The sequence below is a fragment of the Nothobranchius furzeri genome, chromosome 6 (assembly GCF_043380555.1).
Source record: "Nothobranchius furzeri strain GRZ-AD chromosome 6, NfurGRZ-RIMD1, whole genome shotgun sequence".
NCBI lineage: Eukaryota > Metazoa > Chordata > Actinopteri > Cyprinodontiformes > Nothobranchiidae > Nothobranchius > Nothobranchius furzeri.
Genome location: NC_091746.1, coordinates 56,870,908 through 56,894,590, shown reverse-complemented (window position 1 = coordinate 56,894,590; position 23,683 = coordinate 56,870,908). Strand labels below are relative to the sequence as shown.

At 40.0% G+C, this 23,683-nt stretch overlaps 1 protein-coding gene across 2 annotated transcripts in view; it reads left to right on the top strand.

The window, feature by feature from the left end:
- The window catches only part of eng (endoglin), a 60,460-nt gene extending 37,254 nt beyond the window's left edge, over nucleotides 1-23,206 (top strand). For both annotated transcript variants that reach the window (XM_015942803.3, XM_015942802.3), the window contains exons 5-14: nucleotides 2,586-2,757; nucleotides 7,607-7,778; nucleotides 7,888-7,990; nucleotides 8,077-8,278; nucleotides 8,379-8,539; nucleotides 12,199-12,429; nucleotides 17,648-17,714; nucleotides 22,344-22,454; nucleotides 22,539-22,586; nucleotides 22,677-23,206. In XM_015942803.3, coding sequence (XP_015798289.1) covers nucleotides 2,586-2,757; nucleotides 7,607-7,778; nucleotides 7,888-7,990; nucleotides 8,077-8,278; nucleotides 8,379-8,539; nucleotides 12,199-12,429; nucleotides 17,648-17,714; nucleotides 22,344-22,454; nucleotides 22,539-22,586; nucleotides 22,677-22,798 — 1,389 coding nt within the window. In that variant the 3' untranslated portion in view covers nucleotides 22,799-23,206. The remainder of the gene's footprint in view (nucleotides 1-2,585; nucleotides 2,758-7,606; nucleotides 7,779-7,887; nucleotides 7,991-8,076; nucleotides 8,279-8,378; nucleotides 8,540-12,198; nucleotides 12,430-17,647; nucleotides 17,715-22,343; nucleotides 22,455-22,538; nucleotides 22,587-22,676) is intronic.
- Nucleotides 23,207-23,683: the final 477 nt, after the last annotated feature.

The window sequence follows — 23,683 nt, the reverse complement described above, 5'->3', positions numbered from 1 at the left end:
TTAACCTGTGATTACACTGTTAGCATTGCTTCTACACTGTGCTAACTTTGGCTAGTAAAGAGCTAGCATGTATCGTTATTTAGCACGCCAAAGCAGATGTTCGTAACTCACCTTCCTAATAAGGTTGGGCGATTTGTATAATTTTTCATACTGCCAATCATCAGTTCAGTAACTGGCGATGGGCGACTTATTTGTGCATGTGACTCTTTGAGCAAGGTCATGATGCAGGGACTGATTTGCAAATACAGTAAAAGAACGAACATTGATTTTTTTGTGGTATTTTGTTGAAGCAAAATACTTTTTTTTAAACAAAGGCTACTGGGTTTCTTTCTTTTATGAGTTGGAGAAATAAAATGAGTCACTGCAGCATTTAGACGCACTCTGAGGAGGGAGACTTTGCTCGCAGCCAGAGGTCAAATGATCCATTTATCCCCGTCACTTTTGTTTTAAAAATAATAAATAATCATTCAATTTCCAGTCATTTTTATTTAAAATTTAGTCCAAACAAGCTGATCAGAGTGCTTCAAATAAACAATGCAATTAAACGATTTTACTTAAATTAGGAACATTTCACCTGCTGCAACCCGAACGCACATACCTTCTGCTCCACGTAAACCTGAGCTGGTCACCTGCAGCTTGTGCGTAACCAAATGTCTTTAGGGCGCTTGCTGAGGAGGTTATGAGGTTTTGGGCTTTTGCCTCAGCCAGACTTGTGGCTGTTTAAATGTTGTCCTGGATGGATCCGCACTCTGCTGAAACACTCGAAGCGGGTGCTAAAAAACGAGCACTAAGGCAAAGTTTTAAAATCAGGAAACTTGTCTCCAAATGAAACCAGAACTCTACCAGACTCTCTGAAAGATAGAAGGGCTCCCGCTCGACACTGTGCTCTTGTGCACGACGTCGAGTGAGTCACAGACGCTGTCCGAGCTCCTCCTCAGCGCGCCATTATCAGCAACATGAAAGTGAGAGATAATGCTCAGATGGGCTGATGGAGATATTTTTTTTTTACCTCCGCAATGTTCTCTTTGCGTAACGTGTAAAATATCTGTCATTAACAAACATACGCACGGCCAAACAAACAACTAAATAAACAAATCTCCTCTTATAAAATCGTACTGTCTCAGCCCATTGCCGATGGTCAAATAATTCGTCTCATCGCCCAGCCTTCCGAATGAATGTAGGTGGACTCAAACTACTAAAAATCTTTGTCCTTATTTGAATGTGTGTCTTCTTTTTAGCTTGGATTATCCTGTTGACCATTATCGTTGACAGGTCCGAAAACCATTGCTTAAAAAAACGCAACAGAACACAAACGGTACTGCAATCTGGAGGCTATTCAGCTGGCTAAAAAGTCAGGAAGCGTCAAAACAGGAGTTTGTGGCATAAACCGTATTCCACCTATTCAGATTTTAGCAGTTCCGATTTTAGTGCTGTAAACACAATCAAACTAAAAAATACAAACAATGTACATATTTCTCTCACATTTATGTCTCAAAACCTCCCCCTTTTGCTTCTTTCCTGGTGGGTTTCCAGCTCCTGTGATTGTAGTTCCCCTCCACATTATTTCTGATCTTGTGTCAATCAAATATTTATGCAGAAAAACGGATGACTCGCTCCGGCGTACTTGGCTTACACCATTTGTTCTGCTTTGTGACACAAAATGTTCATGGCTTTGTGTAATCCAGACAACACGCTCACTTCATGATTACTAACAAGGGCTTTTAAAAACATCACAAGTACAGATGATGTAGAAATTACTTTTGCAGTGAATAAAACATCAGGAGGCTGAGCTGTTCTACTCCCGGTCCATTTTTCCCCAATTTTCTTTTATACTTGCAAGAGATTTTTAATAACGTCTCTTTCCGACCTCAATACTTTTGGAAAGTATTGTTGCATTCAGCAAAATATGGCTTTTCTAGAGCGTTAGTAAGCATAAGTGTTTACTAAGTGAGCTGATGAAGTACTTCAGTGGAACTTTTCATACTTCTTTCATCTTGTTACAGATCAAATGAAAAAAAAAATAAATCAGCCTTGATGAAGTTTATTCAAGGCAGAGGCCATCCTGAAATTACAGGATATAGTTTCTTTATTCAAAGGCTTTTTGTTAGAGTTTGTAGAAGCAAACCGGTGACAGTCTCCACTTTCTGTTTTTAACACATTCCACTGCCATCTTATTCGTGGGCACAGACTCCATTATTACCCATTGGCTCAGACGAGGAAACACTGATGTCTAGTCGATGGGATGGATGTATATATTTATACCTTGTATGGAGCCAGATTCCAGCCACTGCAGTGACGCACAAAGCTAAAAAAGGTCCCATTTCCTGGCCCCACTCAGGAAGCAAAGGAAAGACCTTGGCTCCGACGGGGTTGTGCAACCGGGCTCGTGGACACTTAACCATAACAAACATTTCTTTTTAACAGAGGCCTGCTTGGAGAATAAAGAGACAGCTGGGTGGAGTGTACAAAAAGTAGTAGAGAATAATGTGTTAAGACGAAAACACAAACTTTGTGTTTAATATAAACACAAAGTTGAATAGTAGCAAAATGTTAAAACTGCGTTTTCTTTGTTCTGTACTTTTCAGATAAGAAATGATTCTTTAATTAGCATGTTTGGTTATTCTGGCAACATCCACACGGAAGACTTCCCCTCCGACAGCGAGGAACTGGTGAAATGGGCTGAGCAGAAGTTTGGGGGTGTGACTTCATTCACTACCATAAGAAATCTGAAAACGCTGAAGCTGACTGGAACACAAGGTGAGGCGCATTTGGCTTGCTATTTTTGTTGGCTGCATTTGTAAAGTGGCGTTGATTATAATATTCTCAAGAAAGCATTACTATCAAATAAAGACAGCCATAGAAGTAGTCATGCAGTCGAATGACACAGCAGTACCACAGCGGCTTGAAAGTGTTTTGTATTTATCACCTTGACCACAGCAGTTTTTATCTTGAACATCTGCATCTCCGTTTGGTCTGAAGCCGCATGTTGTTTTTGCTGAAGAGGACAAAGTAATTACAGTCTTTGAGATTCTTCAGAGATGGATGCAGTGCTGTTTCCAGAGGTCTTTCGAAAACATTCATCATCACACAACTTTTTCTTATCTCAACTATTGTTTAAGTCCTTTTTGATGCGCTCATGAAAAAAGAGACAACAGAAAAACAAACCAAGCAGTTGGAATTTCAAACCAAGGAACAAAAAAGAAAAAGGTTCTCTTTTTAAATGCCACTATTCTTCCTACTGATTCTGCACTATTAATCATGTAACCTAAACAACAATAATTTAACATATAAAAAGATTAAATACCAAGTAAAAATTAAGCCTAATTTATACTTCTTTTCTCGCGTCGGTACGGAGAAACGCAACACCATTATGCGTTGTCGAGAAGGCTTTCCGACAGCCTCGCTGAGGCTGATGATGACATGCCCACATTTTTAACTATCTGTCAAAAGTGACAGATTGAAAAATGCCCCGTGAAAAAAGTCCAAAAATATGAATCTTTATTCACCCGTGACTGAAGGAGCACAAAGATATGCAGCAAGCACTTTATTGGAGGATGGAAATGACGAGAAACGTGCGTTTTGAGGTGGCGATCTCATGAAGAGGTGGAAGAGAATTATGGACATTTCCATTCCTGTTAAAAAAAAAAACTCTGAAATACATTAAAACAATGTAAACATAATAGTAAATACACTATCATGGGCTGGATACGTGACTATAATGGTGGCACAATACCACAGAAAAGTGCTATGCCCTGTGTTGTTCTGGCAGAGAACTGCTTTGCAACACTCCCCAGGTGATGAAGTCTGAAGAGGAGATATCTCCATCAAAGCGTGTGCGTGACTCCACACTCAAGCTGACGTAGAAGTGTAAGTGCTTCAGAGATGCATAAAAAATGGCTAGCAACCGGAGTCGTCCCGAAAAATAGAAATCTTTCCTGATCCGTTTACTCATTCTTCCTAAACACTAAATCGTGCTACCAGCAGCAGATCCTCTATGTGCAGTATTTTAGTTCCAGAATCAGACCTTTCATATCGATCAGAAATGTGAAAAAAGGATTTTAGGTCATTTTCGTTTGAGATAAATTAAAAAAACTGTTGAAATCTATATAATCTGGCCTGATATGTATGAAAATAAACCAAACCTCAAATCAGAGAAAATTGTTTTCACTCGTCTTCTGTTTGTAAACAGACAATAATTAGGCCCGAGCAGCAAAAGCGCTGCGAAGGCCTCATGCTTTTCCTCTGTTTATTATTTATTATTCCGGTGATCCTTAAAATGGCTTTTTGGGGACTTTATCATACCCCAAAACTCACAATAATTTGCAAACTTGTCAGGCCGGGTGAAAAATTTGATATTTAAAGGTCACAAAAAATCTCAATGAAAATGGCTCAACAGCACCCCCTACAATGTGAAAAATACCCCCCTCCTTAAACCTTAGTTTATTGTACAGTTATGAAATTTTGTACACTTGTAATACTCAACAGTCCGAACAGAAAAGCCTCCTGCAACCATGGTCAGCATCAAACAGGAAGGATTTTAGATTGCTGATAAACTGCATTCTTTGTCCCCTTTAATATTAGTTGAAGATGAATCAAAATTGGTTTAGACAGGCACTTTACAAGTTGCTATAAATACCTCTTCTCCCTACCCCCTCAAGATTTTGTTGTTTTTTTAAACAACCAAAACAACCTTGTAGCTCCTCGGCTGAGAAGCAAAACACCTTAAAAAAACAAAAAAAGTCCAGTTGCGTTCATTTGAACCCTTTTGGATTGAAACAATTGTGTTAATGCGACAGATACACTAACAGTAGAATTCAGCCAGTGAATGCTCAGTTTAGTGTTTTTTATATGTTTCTGAAGACATTTGTCTTTTCCCAGCAAGTTTTAGACACATAGAAGAAAACTTTCAAATCTGGAGGAGTGATGAGGCAGCAGAGTTTTTCTGATTGATAAAACCAGTAAGAGCACTTGATAAAGGGACTGTTGAGGCTTCAGCTCATCCACCAATGACATTATGAGGTCTTGTTCCCAGCAGCAAACTCCCACAGCTGCAGGTTACCGTTTTATCAGAGGTAGAACACCATTAGATTCCACCAGTTGAGCAATTTTAGTTTTAGACTTTTAGAGGAGAAAAAATTCTACATTTCTCTTTTTTTTTTTTTACTTATTTTGAGCACCATGCAGCCTCATAGTACTTTGAGAAAGGAAACTGATATTTCTTAGTACAAAAATGGTTGGCTTCATCAGAACGTGATCTCTGGCTCTCACTGGAGCAGTCAGCAGCTGAGTGTATAGCAGGTGGGATGAGAGTCGGCTCCTCCAAATCCGAGACCATGGTCTTGAGTCGGAAAAGGGTAGAATGCCTTCTCTGGGTCAGGGATGAGGCCCTGCCCCAAGTGGAGGAGTTTAAGTATAGGGTCTTGTTCATGAGTGATGGAAAAATGGAGCGTGAGATTGATAGATGAATCTGCAGTGATGTGGGAGTTGTACCGGTCTGTCGTGGTGAAGAGAGGGCTGAGCCGGAAGGCTCAGGGAGGGGCTCTGCGTAGACCCGCTTCTCTTCCACATTGAGAAGAACCAGTTGAGGTGGCTCTGGTATCTAGTTAGAATGTCTCCTGGACGCCTCCCTGGTGAGGTTTTCCAGGTATGTTCAACCTGGAGGAGACCTAAAGGTAGACCCAGGACAGGCTGTATGTATCTCGGCTGGCTAGAGAAAGCCTTGGGATTCCTCGGAGGAGCTGGCCTAAGCTCGGGAGAGGTGAAGTCTGGCCCTCCCTGCTTAGGCTGCTACCCCGGTGACTCAGTCCTGGGTAAGCGGCCCAAAATGGATGTATGGAAAGTACAAAGTCACCTATTATTGCAAAAACATATGACAAAGTCACCTATATGTGTGTGGAAACTTCAAATGTAGTGGTTTTGATTGAGTTTGTGCTAAACTGTCTTATTTAACCAGATGTCCGAGTGCTTGATGGAACATTTGGAAAGAGAACTCATGGACAAATGGCCACAGATGGAGGCTCAAACCATTACAATTCCAAGAGATTATTTCTGAATGAGAGAAAAAAAGGGTGAAAATTAAGGAAATGGTGAGATTTTAGTGCCATCAGGGGACAGCAGCAAGCTGCTCCTTGCAAACACAATTATTTCAGAATAAAGCTTTCCTAAAGCAATCTGAGCCAATTTGTGGAAAGAAATTGTGCTTTTCAGTCCTTTTTGACAGATTTTTCCTCTTTCTTTTGTTCCTACATAATTTCTAATAAAATAAAATGTTCGTCTTCTGAAAACAACCTAATAACTAGATTTGCCCCGATCAGATAATTTGCTGCTGATCACTGACACCGATCACATGAATTGGACATAGATTTTTGATGTAACCATGACTGCAACAGACTAAATGATCCAGGAAGAAGGGAACAATAATTTAACTTTAAATGGTCTGTATTAATTTAAACAAAAATATGTTGTAACTTTTTAAATTGATAAAAAAAAAGACTTGCAGCACAATCAGGGCATTTGTTTGTGACCGCAACTTCTAAGACCCCTACTCAACACAAGGTTTAGAACTGAAGGAGCCTCTTGGATGAGAGGCGAGATGATTCAAGATTACCAGAAAAGTCCAGTTTTTAATTAAAACTCTCAAGATGATCTTGTCCAGGATGAGAGAGAATCTACACCAACGTGCAGCATAAGCAGAAACGATTCAGTCAAAAGGAAAAAAACTGAAACCCTTAAATGTAACAGTGAACTTAGTTCAAACACTTTTTTCAATTATGAACTAAGAAACAAACAAGTTCGTTTTAAAAAGTATGAACTGAACTTTGAACTAGTTTGTAGTAGTTAGTAGTTTTTTAAACGAACTTTCCCAACACTGGATTTAAGTATCTACTGCCCCCATTGCCAGGAAAAATACACACTGTCACTTTAAGGAAAACCGCCCAGCTATGAACTGTTCTGTGGGTAAATAGAGAAGTTGTAAGACGTGGGTTACTGCCGACAGTAGCCTGTAAAAAAGACTCCTATACGAGAGTGAGTCTGAGTTGTTTCGTTATCTTTATTAATTTATTTATCGATTACTTTTAGCGGCTCCTAGTGGGCGGAGCCCGGTGCCATCCACCACAGAAGGCTGCCCATCTAGCATGATGATTTTAATTATTTTTCAGATTAGTAGCTCAGTTTTTTGACAGTCGCGCTCATACAGACGAGTGTTAGTGAGTGCAGCTGTGTCTGACTGTTGCTCCGAGGGTCTTTTTATTTCTGCAGGGAGAAATGAAAACTCACCTCACTTCGCCCAGAGTTTGTTCTTTCAAAGTCATTTTAAATCAGCTATGCATTTTAACGAGCTTCCCTCTTGGGTTAACACAGACAGCGTAAAAGTTTGTTTCACACTGTTACAGCTGCATGCATGCAGGCGAGGGGGACATGATGCCACACACAGGCTGTCTACCGGCTACAAAGTATGAGCGACAGGTGATCGGCTCTGAAAGGTGTTGATCGGAATTCACCGATCACGTGTTTTTCACGGAAATCGGTTTTGATCTGTAGCCGATCAATCGGAACATCCCTGCTATAACCACTAATGGAAGGTGAAATGTTTGTTGTTTTACAGGAAACAAAAACGGCCCATCTACTTGTTTACTAGAAAACGAAGATGGGGTAAAGAAGCACTTCATGCAGATTGAAACAAACCCTTCATGGCTCAAGTCTTGCTCTCTGCAGGAACAAAACACCGGTGAAGATGAGCTTCACATGATAAACATCCCAGAGAATTCCAACATTCGGTAAAAATTGATATTATTTAAAGTGAAACAGCAGTTAATGAAATAAAAACTTTGTTTTTGTTTTGCTTGGTGACAAAGTTGATCAAATTTTCTAATGTGCATATTGCAGCAACGTGTCTCTGCTCATAAAACCTATGAAGACCCGCGTGTTCCTGAGGGGCCCACAGGGAACCACGTGGACCATCCTTAACTTACAAGAAGTCATGTTTGGTGTGAGTTTACACCGAAACTCTAGTAATCCAACAGACACAGACACTCAAATGCATGATAAACCGACCTGTTATTCTTTTCTCTGCAGTCTAACAATGTCATCCTGCTGCCCACATCCAATCACAAAATCAGCCCAACGCACCAAAACTCACCAAACAGTGACCATGCAGGGAATGTGCAGAGGACAGCTCTGGATTATTTCAGTGCCACTCACTTCTGCAGCTACAGTGAAATCACCCTAAACAGCACAGCTGTTTCTCTGATTATTGAAAAAGCACACAGCTCTGGAGGTACATGTTTAAATAAATAAGCATCTATAGTAACCAATGTGTGGTGTTTAAGGTGTGTTGCAAAAGGGAAACTATTCATTAACAATATTGTTCCTTTCAGGGGTTTCTCCTACTGTTACAGTAACCAAACCAAACAGTGCCGTGACCACTAATTCACCTCATCAGATGCCTTTCAATATGCAGTTCTTCTCCTCCCCAAAATACTGGTCACCCTTGAACGCAGAAACCAAAGTCCAGTGTGACAAGAGAATCTACGCAGAGGTGGGAATAAATAAATGTTTGCTCTAAATGATGCTTTTCCAGTTTTCTCTTCTGCATACGCACACATCAGTGGGATAAACATGTTAGGGATATTTGTGATAAATGTGTAGACATATGCATAGAAGATGCCACCTACCACGCAGTTAAAAGACAACCTGCATCCGTTGGACCAAACATGACCTGACTCGCTCCTGGTTGTCTTTCATGCAACGCTGCAACATATTGCACTGTTGTGAGGAACCCACTGAGTTTCTAACCCCCTGAGCAGTTCAGTAGTGTTGCTAACCCACTGAGTAATCTGACACTTAATGTCGGTCCAATTATGTGGGGGAGGAGGCAGCGAGCTAGATACCACACACAAAACATTCATGCCAAGTATAACTTTTAACTTTCACAACTTACTACAACACACATTTTGGACCTTCAGTTTGATCATATTTGTGTGGAAATTGAGTTCAGCAATGAGCCGATCCCTAACTTCCCTTTTTAAAAGTAAATGATCCTTAAAATGCAAATTGAATAAATAGACAAATGAGAGTTGATTTCCAAGCTGAACTAATAATCCTCATTAAGAATGAAAACCTTAGTGGTTCACAAGTGTAAATTGTATCTACAGTTTAAACCTAAAAATCTAAATGTATCATAGTTGATGTATTTTATATATTCACACGTTCTTTGTATTTCAATACATTAGCACTGGCCACTACTATATATTAATGCTTGTGAGTAGGACTGCAATAACGAGTGGATAAAAATTGTTGTGTTGTGCAACTTTTTTTTTGTGTGTACAACCTTTATGTAACAGTCAATGCATGCAGTTCATCTGTATGCGGCAGCAGAGCAAACCGAGGCCGATCAGAACGAAAGAGACATACATGTCGCACGTGATGATAAAAGCTCAGTGTGCAATAAACAATTTTTAGGCGTAGGGCTCGTGCAACATCATTTCAAGTCTTTTTTCCCCCTAGAACTTTATTGAACAAAGGTAAGTTGCCTGTTATTGTGTAAGGAAGTTGCCTTTTACTGACGCACAATGCGCTAATATAGGTGCTGTGGAGGAAAACAGAGAAACCAGCAAGAAAACAAAGGCAGAAACGGTCCAAAGTTTGGGATCAAAAGTGCAGCTTCGGGCAGATTAGCTAATGCTAACCAGTAGCAGGCTCAAGATCAAGTGGGGTTCTGAAAAAGCACAATGGTTGTGAAACTAAGAATATCTAAACTCTACAAGTGGAAGAAAAGTCCCCATCATGGTGTTTAATCTTAAGCCGGGCGTACACTGTGCGACTTTTTCACTTTTTTAAGCCAATTTTCCAGTCGTGCGAGAATCCACAAGATCGCGACGAGTTTCACGCTGAGCGTCGTGTAGGGTACAGGGGGCTACGAGAGGCGATTAACACCACGTGACCAGCTACCGATCAGCAATCGTGAGCTCGCACGGACTTCTGGCGTGTTTAATATTTTGCTCGTCCCTCGTGAGGGTATCGCACTGTTGAAGCGGCGCTGCGAGCAGCTGCGACCCAAAATGTATCAGAACCGCTCACGGCGCATGCGCAATCCTGCATCAACACCGCTCGCCCGCTATTTCCCTAATAACACACGTTCGTTTTTATTTCTACACGTTTTTTACTCACAAAGATTGTCAAGAAAGCGTGTTTGTCGTGTTCATGTCAAATTAAACAGATCACAAAACACAGATTTACTTTCTTTATTTCGTTTTCCTCATCCAACCCCACAAATCCCTGTGTGTCCTCCTGCAGCTCTCCCGAAGGACAACAGGCAAGACAAGACAAAAAAAGTCTGACGTGTTGAGTAAAAACTGCTATTTTTAGCATATTTTTTAGGGCCGACGTGTTGCTACCAGACGTACAGTGTGAGCAGTCAGGTCGCATCCGAGAACTGGGTCGTGCAGTGTGAGCGCCTGGCTCGTGAGATCTGCTCTGCGAGGAAGTCGTACAGTGTGAGCTGAAGCTGAGTGCTACGAGTGAAAAAGTCGCACTGTGTACGCCCGGCTAGAGCCACTGTAGCATGTAATTAACAAACGTGTTTATCTTTGAACATAATTTAAACTGGATTATTGCTAACCCGTACATAATAGATTTCTACTGCTAGGTTAATCCTAACCCTAACCCTAGCAGTAGTAATTAAATGTTAGCATTTCCAGTAGCTTACCACTGAATATGTTAATGAAAAACATCAAATTTTAAAGTCCATGTAAAGTCCAGTAAATGGAAAGTCCATGGATGCAAATTTACAGTGTGATGAAGATTTGTCTCTTTTCTATCAGAAGCTAATGCAGGAAATTAGGGTAGAAGACTGTTTTTATGTTCAGCCTGCGTGTTAAACTCTGGGTTATCCATCAACAAGTGAAAAACGGCTTCCCTGTGAACTTACTTTTTAAAGGGCTTGTTCACTGAGAAACCATGTAAAACTGGGATCAGTCACTCTGAGTAAAGTTAAGGTCCCATAGTGATCATCACACACTGGTGAAATCTCCACATTTGACACACCCCTGTGGTGGCACTCAGGAACTATTTGGTGGTTTTACCCCCCAATCCAAACCCCAATGCTGAGTGTCAAACTGTGAATCACTGGGTCCCATTTTTAAAGTCTTTAGTATTTCCCGAACGGGATTTTACCCCTGATCTCCCATTCCCAGGGCAGAGACTCAACCACTAAGCCACTGAGTAAGATAAGCTATGTTCAATACTACATTTTCTTCAGCTTCCATCTGCTATGCCTCAGCGAAAAGTTGCATTCATGAACTCGCTCGCCTTGCCTCACGACCGGGGAAGACCGTGCCGATTTAGCGGCCAAGACGGAGCAGAGCGCGACTTGGCTACTAGATGCTAACCATTAGCATGAGCAACTCTAAAACATGGTGGAATGGAGTCAGGCTTGTGTTAGTTGTGGACATAAAACATCAACATTACATGTTTTACCCAAGAAAGAAGAGCAAACAGAGGCAGTGGAAGTGTTGCGCTGCTGTTAGCCCAATCTGTTTATTCTTAGCTGTCTTAGGTGCATAATGAATATTAATGACTAAGACTCTTAATTATTTAGTTTTCCATTCACTCCTCCAACAAACTTTTACCATTTGAAACAGGAGTGCCTGAGCAGTTTTCCATAAAAACGGACTCACAAGGCATTTATTTATACTAGAGCCCACTGCACATTTATTGGACAAACAATTAAATGAGACCTTTAATGTAATTTGTACTTTACTCAGAAATCTACTGATATTACACAAGCGAGTAAATGTCAATAGTTTTACTTTACAGTGCCACCATTAAATATGATTGATATTTTTTTAATTAACATGTTTTCAGCTATTCAATAAAATCAGAACTTCTTGTGTAATATTTCATATACTGAGTGCTAAAAAGTTAAAACTAGCTTTTAACTTGACCTTCTGGTTACTGCAATTTCATTACAATTGGAAAGTACATGTTCAAGGGTTCCTATCTGTGGAACATTACTGGATTGGTAAACATCACCTCATTCCTTAATGGGACATTTAACTGTCTCCAGTACATGTTACAGATCACAGTAAATATGAGTTTAAACAATAAAGGACAAATATTTTTATTCAAATTACCACAGATTGGAAACTGAAAATATATTATATTATATTGTTAATGTTTTTTCTCTGTTTCTTGCAGATTTCTGGAAGGATTTTGGGAGACATGGTGCTGACTATGAAGGTGATTAGCTGCTTTGTGCGCTCCAAGGGCTCGTGCCCTGTAGTGAAAGAGCTGCCCTTCATTCCAGAGCCCTGCTCTGTGGACTCCTGTCACAACAGCACTCGACTCAGCTTCTCCTTAGATCCGCTTCAAGAGCTGACATCCACCAAGTGGGATTTGGAGTGTTCCGTCAAACTTTGCCACAACGAGGTAGGAATTGATCCAGCACTTTTCATGTAGCTCTCGAAATACACTGAATGTTTAGTTAATGTAATGGATTTACATTGTCAGGAAAGACAGTTCTGGAGACATTTGAATAGTGAAACAACCAAATGCAGGCTTAAAGTGCTGATTCAGTTTTGATTAAAGGATATTTACATTTAAATTGGAGGAAGTGTTTGGAAGTTATAGCTGTAATACCCAGAACAATATTTTTTATTGTCCTCAAACATGATTAGATAAATTACCATAATGGTAAATAAAATGTTCAGGTTTTAGATTTTGTTAACCTCTGACTACGTTTACATGCAGCCAATATCCGGGTTATGATCGGGTTAAGGTCGGTATTCGGGTTTCTGAGTTGATCAGAATAACCCGTTTACAAGCATAAATAGAAAGAGTTACCCCTAACTTGCATAACCCGATTTAAATGCTGACGTTGGGGTAGCGTCAAGACGTATGGACTACGTCCAGATGCAATACGCCTCATTTCCGGTTCTTCTTGTTCCGGTATCCGTGAACAACAACATGTTTCCCAGTTCGGAGGAGATAGCGACCACGTCTGTTTGTGCTTTAGTTTCTTCGTCACTCCAAAAGTGTGGTGCTGTGCCGTGACTCGCCATTTTGCTCCCAACTTGTTGTTTACTTCCGGTGTTCTGGCGCATACAAGATGTCTCGCTACTCAAAAGACCAAGATTCCTTGCGAACAGAGCATGCGCAGAACACACGCTTTGATGGGGATATCCCGATATGCGTTTACACGACCAAACATTCAGGTTAGAAAAGGGTTACCCCAGGTGTAGTAACCGGGTTTTTAAAAGCCCGGTTAGGAGCATATCTGGGTTTTTGGTGGTGTTTACAAGGACCTGCGTAACCTGGTTATTGTGAATATTCGGGTTTTAAAACGGTTACTGGCTGCATGTAAACGCACTCAATGAGAACCAGTCTAAATGGGAAACTCCATTGTTGTTCTTCACCAGGCCTTAATTCAGTCAGTCATCATTTGTTTTGTGGTTTGTGGCAGCCGAAGCAATGATTTTCCTCTCCGCGCCGGTCTAGCCACGCTCTATAGGAGCTTCAGCAGGCCTACCATTGGCCTGAGCAGTATTGTTTAGTGCCATTCAGAGGGTTTTATCAGTTTGGTGGGAGGGATGATGTGAACGAGCAGAAGAACAAAGATGGTGACGGCTTATCTGCAACTGCTTTGGCATCAACTTTGGACTATTTAGACTTGGGCTTTTCTTTGAGTCAAGAGCAGATAGAGGTACTTAAGTTTATTAAAGAAAAGGATGTATTTGTGTCTTCAACAGTGAATGGTGGACTGCCTTCTGTAGCGATGAAGACATCACAGTGTTTGTTATCCAACGGCATGTAGTGATTGTTTGAAAGACAACCGTATACCCCCCCCCCCCCCCCAACACAGTACACATAAATTTATTAAAACAACAACAAAGTTCATATTGATTTAGGAAATCATTCTTGCATTTAGCAACTGATTCAAGCTGGAGTTCTTCCTTCTGTGGAGACAAACAGATGGGACCTTGGGAAAGAAAGTTATTGTTTATCTTTCAGACTTGCAGAGTCTGTGAGTCCAAGCTGGTATGAAGGCAGGCTTATTTAAAGGGAACATATGCAGTGGTGTGTCTCCTTTCTGACCAGATGTTGAATAGATGTTGAAAGGTCAGACTGTACCTAAACTGACCATTGCTGGACGTTACATTCAGAAATATGAGATGAGGAGATGGTTTATGGATCCACTGGTATAACATTTGTGACTCTTCAGCAAATAAAACCACAGTGTTGTTTTTAATAGAGGTTCCGACATAAATGACTTGCCTGCTAACAATAGTGGTGGTTTGCTGGTACCTCCTGCAGGACAGAGCCCCACTGACCTCCTCCACACACATATTCCTCAGGCTCATCCTCCATACCCGCAACTTCACCAGCACAGAGGCAGATGTGCAGCATAGTGCATGCTGACCTGTAATAGATTAAAAAAAATAGTTTTTTTAATTGAAAAATGTAAAGCAAACTTATAACCTGCAGTACACTGGTTCTGTTCAGTTTAAAGAAAAGCAGCAGGGAATAGTTAAATAAAAACTACAGAGAATTTACATTTTTAAGACAGATCTAATCATTATTAGGCTTGAGTTGAATAAACAAAAGCACATTGAAAACACTTCAATGATATTTTATTAAAAAGCCTGTTTTTTTTTATAACGTTTTACCCCCATTTGATGCAAAATAAGTTCTAAGGTCCAATTTACATTAGAAAACATCCTACTGCATTCAACATTTATAATGCATTTGGTTTATTTAAATTACCTACATGATAATACTCTGTAGAAATGTGTTGTATACGTTTAACAAGTTCATTCTGTAGCTTAAAACCTACAAGCAACCATCTAAAGTTAACATGTAAGTCCTGAAAGCTTCTAGAATAAACAAAATTACTTTACCTGAAAACGGTTGTGAACAAACGCTGCTGATGGACGTGAAGCTGCTGTAGCTTCTTAATATTACTGCTCGATTTTTGCTAGCTTTAGCACTTTTCCTTTGCGTGTAGCTGCCGCCACGGCTGTGACGGGACCTACGGGCCACCGTAGAGGTGAAGGCTAGACTGTCCGAATTCAGAGCCGCTGGGTTCCAGTCTTAGCGGTCTAGCAAGGATCCGACCTTGCTAGACCGGCGAGGACCCGTACTCATAAGCATCCTACCCGTGGATTCGGACACACCCAAAGTCACACATGTGATGCCAGAGCATTTTTGAATGAGCAGTGTCAAAACCTAAAACCCTGGTTATTTATGTCCAAAAGCAAATGCAGACAATGTAGAATTCACAAATCTTCACTTTGGTTCCAGGTTTTTTAAAAATCTATTTATAATGCCGTGAATCTACACGTACATATGAATGATAGGACTAATCATAGAAAAATATCTTTGTTTTGAGAGATGCCCGTGCATGTGTAGACAAGGTCTGAGTAGACGGTTAAACTCTCCGTACGGTTTTGAATGCCTCAGTTTCATCATCAGTAGACTTAGCTATGGAAGCCTAGACATGCAAGGTCCCCCTTTGCATAAAGACGATGAGCTGTTCCGTGTCTGTACTTATTTTTTCCCGACATCATGGAAACACTCACTCATTTTCTGAACTGCTTTTCTGAAGTCTGTTCACAGGGAGTTGGTGCTTACTGTCATGTTCTGTGTTCCTTTGTTCCCCAGCCCCTCCAGTTCCCACTCCAGGTTCTCCTTTTGTGTTTCATAGCACCCTCATGTGTCCCTTGTCTGCATCTCATGTATGTGTCTCTTTGTGTTCCTCATTTATCCCCTGGTCTTCATCCTTCCAAATATATCTCTTAGGTCCTGTGTTCCTTTAGTCTTCTCCAGTCATCCCTCTGCAGTGTTTATAGTTTCAGCCTTTCATTTTATTAGTCTCTTTTTTATATGTTTTGTCCCACCAGTCTTTGTAGTTCTCCTTCCCTTTAGAATATTAGTTATGTGGTTGCTTTTCTTGTTTTTAGGTTTTTTCTTAGGTCATGTGAGTTCCCTCCCTGATTAAGTATTGCTTTCACCTGGTCCTCTCCCCACACTCCTGCAGCTCATCTGCCTCCCATCATGCCCCAGTTTATTTAAGCCCTGTCTTGTCTCAGTGTCTTGTCGGTCCATTGTTGTTTGTTGTCAGTGTTGTTTTGGTGCTCTGTGTGAGCTTCCTGTCCTGTCCTGTCCCCAGTTTGTGCTCTAGGTGTTTTAGTTCTCATGTTCTGGATTTTTGGATTTTGGCTCCCTGCCTTTTTTTTGGATTTAATTCTGTTCATCCTACAATAAAATTATTTTTTTCTTCATATCCACTCCTGCCTCGTGTCATCCTGGGTTCTGCATTTTGGGTTCTAACATCCTTCCAAAACGTGACACTTACTGGGTTAAAGGGGACACCCTGGACATTCACAGGGACACACAGAGACAAAGAATAGGGACATAGGGTTGAACTTTCATGCATGTTTTTGGACCGTTTAGAGGAAAAGAGAGTACGGCGTTCACATGTGCACGGGGAGATAATGCAATCCTATCTAGAACAGCTGCAGCTGGGATTCAGACTTGAGCAAACACTAACTTAGTCCAACAGGTTTTAAACTTTGCTTTTCTCCTTTGAAACATAAACAATTCTGTGAATTCTCAAAGTTTCTTCTTTTTAAGCCCGTTGCTAATGTTAGACTTGCTTAATGAGACTTCTGCTTCCCATAGAAAGTTCTTCACTTAGCTGGATTGTGTTAATGAGTTCGTCTTTGCCTTAAAAAAACTTGACCACCCCGTAGCTTTCCTTTTGGACATAATTTTTATACACCAAGAGCGTTGGCATTTCTTCATTTCTACTATTTTATCAGACTACCGATTTGACCTCTCTTAATGTTCCCGCTATTTTGCTGATGGATTTGTTTTGTAGCCCAAGGAGGTTCTGAGGGTTTCATTTACAGGATGTTTTAGGCTCGAGGGGGGGAGAACTTTAAAATGCAAATGTAAAACTTTGAATCCGCTCCAGACATTTCATCTGTAAATATGTCTATAAAAATGATTAAAAAAAACAACTTTGATTCAGATTGTGTCTTTCCAAAAAACAAAAAAAAAAAAAAAAAACAAAAAAAAATGAGGATGCTTTCACAGAGGATTAGTGTAAAAATTGCTTTTTAGACTATTGCAAAATAGCTGGACTCTTGAAGAATAAGTGCTGCAACTGTAACATGGTGGGGAAACGACACCGTAGCAGTTTTTCACTTGGAATCCCACTGACTTGGTATGCACAACCATTTGTGAGATGTTTAGCATGTGGTCAGGTCTCATGGGGGCCATTATGTAAATCCAGACAAATAATGACAGTTGTGCAAATAAAAAAGAAAAAAACTGAGTCATGCAAATTAATGACGATTAATTTTTTTGGAAAATTTGGAAACTTTATTTTTTAGTTTGACAATTTATTAAATAATGCTATTTCCCCACTGAGGGACAAATGAAGGTATTTTTATTCTTATTTGTTGCCAACAGGCTCAGCACAGTGAGACTTTGAGGCATATATCAACTTAACTTCTCATTTTGGAACATAATGGTGTTGTTTTGTTGTTTAGTATAAAATTAAATACAAGATTCTATGTATCTTCCTGACAGTTCATTGTCATTCCTGCTCTTTTTAAGTTATTTTATTTGACCTCTTTCTCAGAAATGTGGAGACGGAGGACAGGTGAGGAGGACCCTGGAGGTCACGCAGCCGTGCCGGCAACAACAAAGTGAGTTCAGTTTAAACTCCAAACTGATCCATTTCATTTTCTAAATATTATCTTGAGTTTATATTGGTTTGCTCAATTTCACCAACTCCCTCTTTGATGAAGACGAATGTCTCGTAATAACATTGAATAATAAACTTTTCCGACTCTCAAGATTAATAACTGAAACTTTTTAATTACCTCTTGAGCCTTCAGGACTTAATTGCTGGTTTACTGTTTGGTCAAAGAATTGTTGATATATCTGCTATAATTTTCAGTCCTATTATTGCTTACACCAAGTGCCTGCAGAGGCGGTTGTCATAGCAGTGGAGTCAGGATATGCAGTGAAGCCTGTGAGCGGGTGTCGGGGCAGGGCCTGGTTCCTTAGGAAGGTCTGCAGGCTGACCTTGTGGCCACAATCAGACGTGATAGCCCTCAGGGGACAGAGAGGTGAGGTGGGGTGTGTGTGTGTGTGTGTGTGTGTGTGTGTGTGTGTGTGCGTGTGTGGGAGGGGCTTTGTGTTTCCAAGGTCTGACTTTATACTGCTATCCAAACACAGAGAGCTGATGAGCGTTGGGCTATTATGAGATTAATCAACATATGAGTATATATATATGCATAATCAAGCAAAGAAAGATGTCTTAAATAAGAGATAGCTTCCACCTTTGCCTATCAGGAAATTTCAAATATGTGAATAAAAAAAAACACAACTTCAGAAGGTGTAGAATTCTGTTTAAAGTGAAAAAATGTAACAATTTTCACCCACAGCATCTCGCTTATGTATTTTAATGCAAATATGTGACAAAAACCTATCAACCTTGAATGATTTTGTAGAGTGAGACTGGCTGAAATACACAAATTCCTGTCCTAGTTTGGCGCGTCTGTTGGATTTATTGGATAAAAAGGTTACTATAAATAAGCAGGACTAGTAGAAGGTTTTGTCGCACGTCTTTTCTGGGCAGGACTGAGTGCTCCATTCAGCAGTCCTTCCTGTTTGGTGGTTTTCATACTGAGGTCCAGTGAGTCCCGGTGTGGGCCTGATGTCTCTGTCTCTCTCTCTCTGTGCTTCTTCCTTCTCCTCTCCACCTGCGCTGGTGAGCTTCTGTTTCCTGCTTCTGTTTGTTCAGCTTTGCTGTCAAAGCCTCACTTATACAAAGTAGCACAGCATCTCACTGGAGAAAAACAAGTCTCCAGAGACAACCCGCTGGAGATGCTGTGATGTTTCCAGCCTTTTCGGGGTCAGGGAATGTTCCTGGCTGTTTGATCAACAATCTAGGTTGACTGTCTGGACTGCAGATGGTAGAAATAACCACAAGATGTCACTGTTTCAGTTCTCTTCTTTGGTTATACCAGGTGTTAGTTTATATTTAATCAGATTTCAAAATAAAGGCTAAGGCTCTTTTTCATTATAATAAAAATGTTAAATAGTAGAGACGTATCTACGCCACCAGACCCTGTGTGGAACATCTTCCTGCAGTGTTGGACACAAACCATTACATCTCTGCTCACTGCTGCTAAATTCCTCACTATTTTAATTCATTTTTCACAAAGGAGTGCTTTCTGTCCTTCGTGTATTTTATGGAGTGTATTTCCCGACAGGTGAGCTGTATTATTCTTTAGAGTCTTTGTGCAATCCTGAGCTTGTTCCACTAGGAGACAGGAAGCAGCAGAGGCAGGTGAGAGAAACTCATGCACAGGTGATGATTAGTTTCTTTAAAACGTTCTGCTTTCATGTGAGAAGATCTCTGCAGGTAGCAGAAGAGGAGAGGGGGGAGAGGAAGAAATCACATTTGCACGCTGTGTCGCTTGACATAAAATACATAAGGACCAGGTTGCATTGCTTCGGTGGACACTCATATGTTTTTTGTTTGTTTAAATTAAACCTTAAAAGATTTCAGTCAGATACAAAGAGTTTCTTTAATTTCCAAACCTTTGAACAGAATAAAAAATGAACACAAAATATACACCAGCAAAGATAAATGTTATTTTATAGTCAGTCTATGGAGTGGCCTCGACTAGCTGCGCTGTGCAAATCAAAGTGTTGAATTTTAGTTTTTGATTATTTTTACCTTGTAGACAGTCACGTTTTTTCTGTAGCTAACTGTTGTGCCTTTTTGGACATTTGATTTTAGCTGCAGAGCATGTTCTTTTCATCAAGATGTATTTTAGTTTAAATATCAAGTAGATCACAAGTATTGGTGCTGACCAATGTCTGCCTATAGAAAATAAAGAAAGAAAACAATCTTTTATGTAACCTCTCTCAAGATAAAAAATCTCGAGGCGCTTCGCAAAAACAAAAACTTACAAAAACTAAATGTGTAAAGAAGAGTGTTTGACATCACTATAATAAGCTGTAGCAGTGCGTGTGATAAATGGATTTTCATCACCAATGCTTTCACTACAAAAACTGATTTTCAGGAACGTAAATTCTCATAAATGTGATCCAGACTTTCTGCTTTTGAGTAAAAAAAAAATCAGCTTCTTCTCCTCTTCCTCCTCCTCTGGGTTGGGACGTTTGGCTAGCAGAGGTTTTTGCCCAGATTGTTCCATATTTGCAACAAGTGACATCTGCAGTGCTTTGGTAGTTCTGAGTTTGCTCTTTATTCTCAATAGAATGGGACATGTTGGTTTGCTTTTTGGCGTCTTTTAGCCAACACCTTCCACGGGTCTGTCAGTAATCAGCCTTTAGTGTGGCGCACGAGACCAGATTGGGTTATAAAGCTTTTTCTCCCTCTATAATATATTTGTTTTCACTTGGATCACCGCTGTTGGACCCAGGAGCTTCATTTGCTATTTTGGAAAGAAAATGCAATTAGGAACTGGTGTTGCTGAGAGTCTCCTGGTCAATAACAAAATAAAAGAAAAAGATACATAAAAGATAAAATATAAAATGCGGATAAGGAAGCATAGAGACCTGTGTACATTTAAGTTATTATAGACAGTAGTTTGCTGATCTCAGTCACTGAAGTGTGACATAAAAGCAAAAACATGAAATCTGAAAGGGGGTAAATACTTTTGCCTTGTGCTGAAAATTATGGCAAATTTTTGAACAATTCTAAGATGAAACTTTCTTCAAAATTTACTGGTAATTAATTTTTCTTCAGTGTTTTAATTAATCTTTTACTTGTTCTAAGTAAATCAGTCAATTAAAAAATAAATCAAAGTTCTTCCCACACTAGCTGTAATTCATTATATTTTTTTATCCAAGCATACTTTTGCTCACCGCAGCACGAACGTTCCTTGTAAACATTGCCAGTTCAGGTTTGTTTAGCAGTTCATTACCAAACTTTGACTGCTAAATATAAAACGATTCATCAGAGATGATTTGAGTCTTTAACCTCACCTGCTGGCGTAGACTCCAACTCCTGCATGACGTGATTATATTAGTAACTGAAATCGAATGTGACTTGACTTCTTTTCTGATTCCGAAGACATTCTGCAAGAATAAAAGAAATGTCTTTATTTCACCAGTATTTTTGAGTTTATCTAAGTTCCTGCTATTTAGGATGATGGATGGTAAAGTGTTCATAGTTTAAGTAAAATTTTACCATTAATGTACTTTCATTAAGCATCAACATTGTGGTCAGCTGGAATTTGTTTGTTTACTTTAATTAGAAAGTCAACTTTCACAAAAATTCCAACAGTAAAGTTTAGAAAATGAAAGAAACAAGTGAAATTACTTTTTTGTCCTTTTAACTGCCATGTCCTCATGTGTTCTGATTGCCCCTTTAGTTATATGATTATAGGAGGTTAATTTCTGATGAGATGTCATTGATTAACTTTTAGGAAATCTGAACTTTGCTGAAAAAAAATATTTTTAACCTAATTTAATCTTTGGTGCTTGTAGAACCTGCACCATTTCATTTAAATTGACCTTTTTGGAAGCTCGGGGTTGAAGCTAATTTTGATAAAGAAACTTAAAATATGGTTTCTTAATTGTTTGTCTCTAGACCAGAGACTAATAAGGCACATATTTTAGGCCCTGCATTAGTATAATTATTTTTTAAATCCTTATTACTTAATAATTATAGCTACAAGAATAACATATTTACCCGTTTAAATTTAAAGGGAACATGCTGTCTACGGTGGACTGGCACTCTGTCCAGGTGGTACCCCGCCTGATTGCCCATTGACCACTAGAGATAGGTACCAGCCACTGACCCCCCCCCCCCCTCACACACACACACACACACACACACACACACACACACGCGTGACCCTACATGGACATGCGGGTTCAGACAATGGATGGATCACAAACAGGGAAAGTAGAAAATAAATAAACCACACACCTCTCAAGTGAGAGAGAGTTGCTGCTGGAAGAGCACCATCTCTACTCAGAGTCCCTCAGAGCTTCTCAGCCTATAGCAGCCTGAAGGGAAGAAGTGTGCACGGCCAGCTCCAGCTTGTTTTCTTAAAGTGACAAACCGTAGAAACAGCTCATTCTGGAATGTACTGAAACTGGCAAGAATTAAACCACTGAGATTGCTTTATGTGAGAGGAATTTTGTGCAAAGAACTTCAAAAAGACCTTTTATATCGACCATTTGGCTGTTGTAACTTAATAAAATAAGTCATAACATTGACTATTAGGTATGTTTGTTGTTGATTTAACTGAATCTTGGATGCTTTGTTCTCCGTATCTACGTTTCAGACTCTCCATGCATTGATTTTGGCCTGTCTGCTGTTCTGGGAATTGCTTTTGGAGGCTTCCTGATTGGAGTATTACTTATTGGAGCACTGTGGTTTATCAAGATTAAGACAGGTACACACATGACTGAGAACCGAGTGTTCCTCTCAAGCTGACTAATGTTTGGATTTGTGATGATCTCATTCTGTTTTACCTCAGGGTACCCAGCTGGACTGGACATGAGGTCAACTGCAGCTGGTCTTCCTGGTGAGAAATCGAACTCTTCTTCTTAATCTCGTTTTGATCTTTTTTTTTCACTCTGCTAGCTTCTTATTGGCTCATATTTTCTTCCTTCAGGATGTCCCTGTTCAACATCGAAGCGACAACCGGTCTCTACCAACACGTCTCCCTCTGAGAACAGCAGCGCAAACGCCAGCATTGGAAGCACCCAAAGCACACCGACCAGCAGCATGGCATGAGATTAGTTTCTTGTTCCAGCGGGGCCACCACCTCCCTTCAAAGTCACCTATATGGATCTGTGTCTCCCTCCGCTCCCTACTCCCTTTTAAATTCTTGTTTGAAAAGCACAAATGATGTCTTTGACATAACACATCTGAAATGGATGTGATCTGGGAGTTTGTTGGTGTAGATGGGAAGGGCTGTTTGATGAGTAACCAAAGTCTTTTTTCATTAGCTTCAGAAGTTCACCTTTGCTGCCTCTCTGTAAAGTCAAACTTTTAGACAGGAAGTTTAAGAGGCCAAGAAGAAAAAAAAACCTGGCTCCAAGAAACAGGAAAAACAAACCATATCCCCCAAGAGCTAACAGGAAATTCACCACATTCCATTTAATGAATTGTGCTCGTGTGATGGGAGCAAAATAATAGTCATCCAGGAGACAAACCGGTCCAACTTCGAAAAAACAGATGAGAAGCTGTTTTGCGAACATCAAAGACACAAAAACACGAAAGCTCTGTTTTCCCAAGTCAGTCTCCCAAACTCAAGAACAACATTTTTAAAGACAGAAGACTTCAAACCAGGCAGTGAAGCACTCACTTTCATGATGTTTGTTTTAATTGGAGTCCAAGGATAATGGTTTGCAGCTACCTCTTATTGTTTAGAAGTCTGGAGCTAAACAGAAGATTAAAAATAAGATTTCTCTAGTCATGCTATTATTTCTTCTTCTCTAGATTTCGCTAAATCTTTCTCGCTTGACCTTAAAGTGACCTTGTGGGTCATGGTCAGTGCAAATAAAATGATGGAGCCATTTTCATGCTATGTGTTATAATGCGATGACTAATCTAAACTATTTGAAACAAATAACCGTTCAGGAGAAAAAAGAAATAAAAGTCCCCAGAATGTGTCAC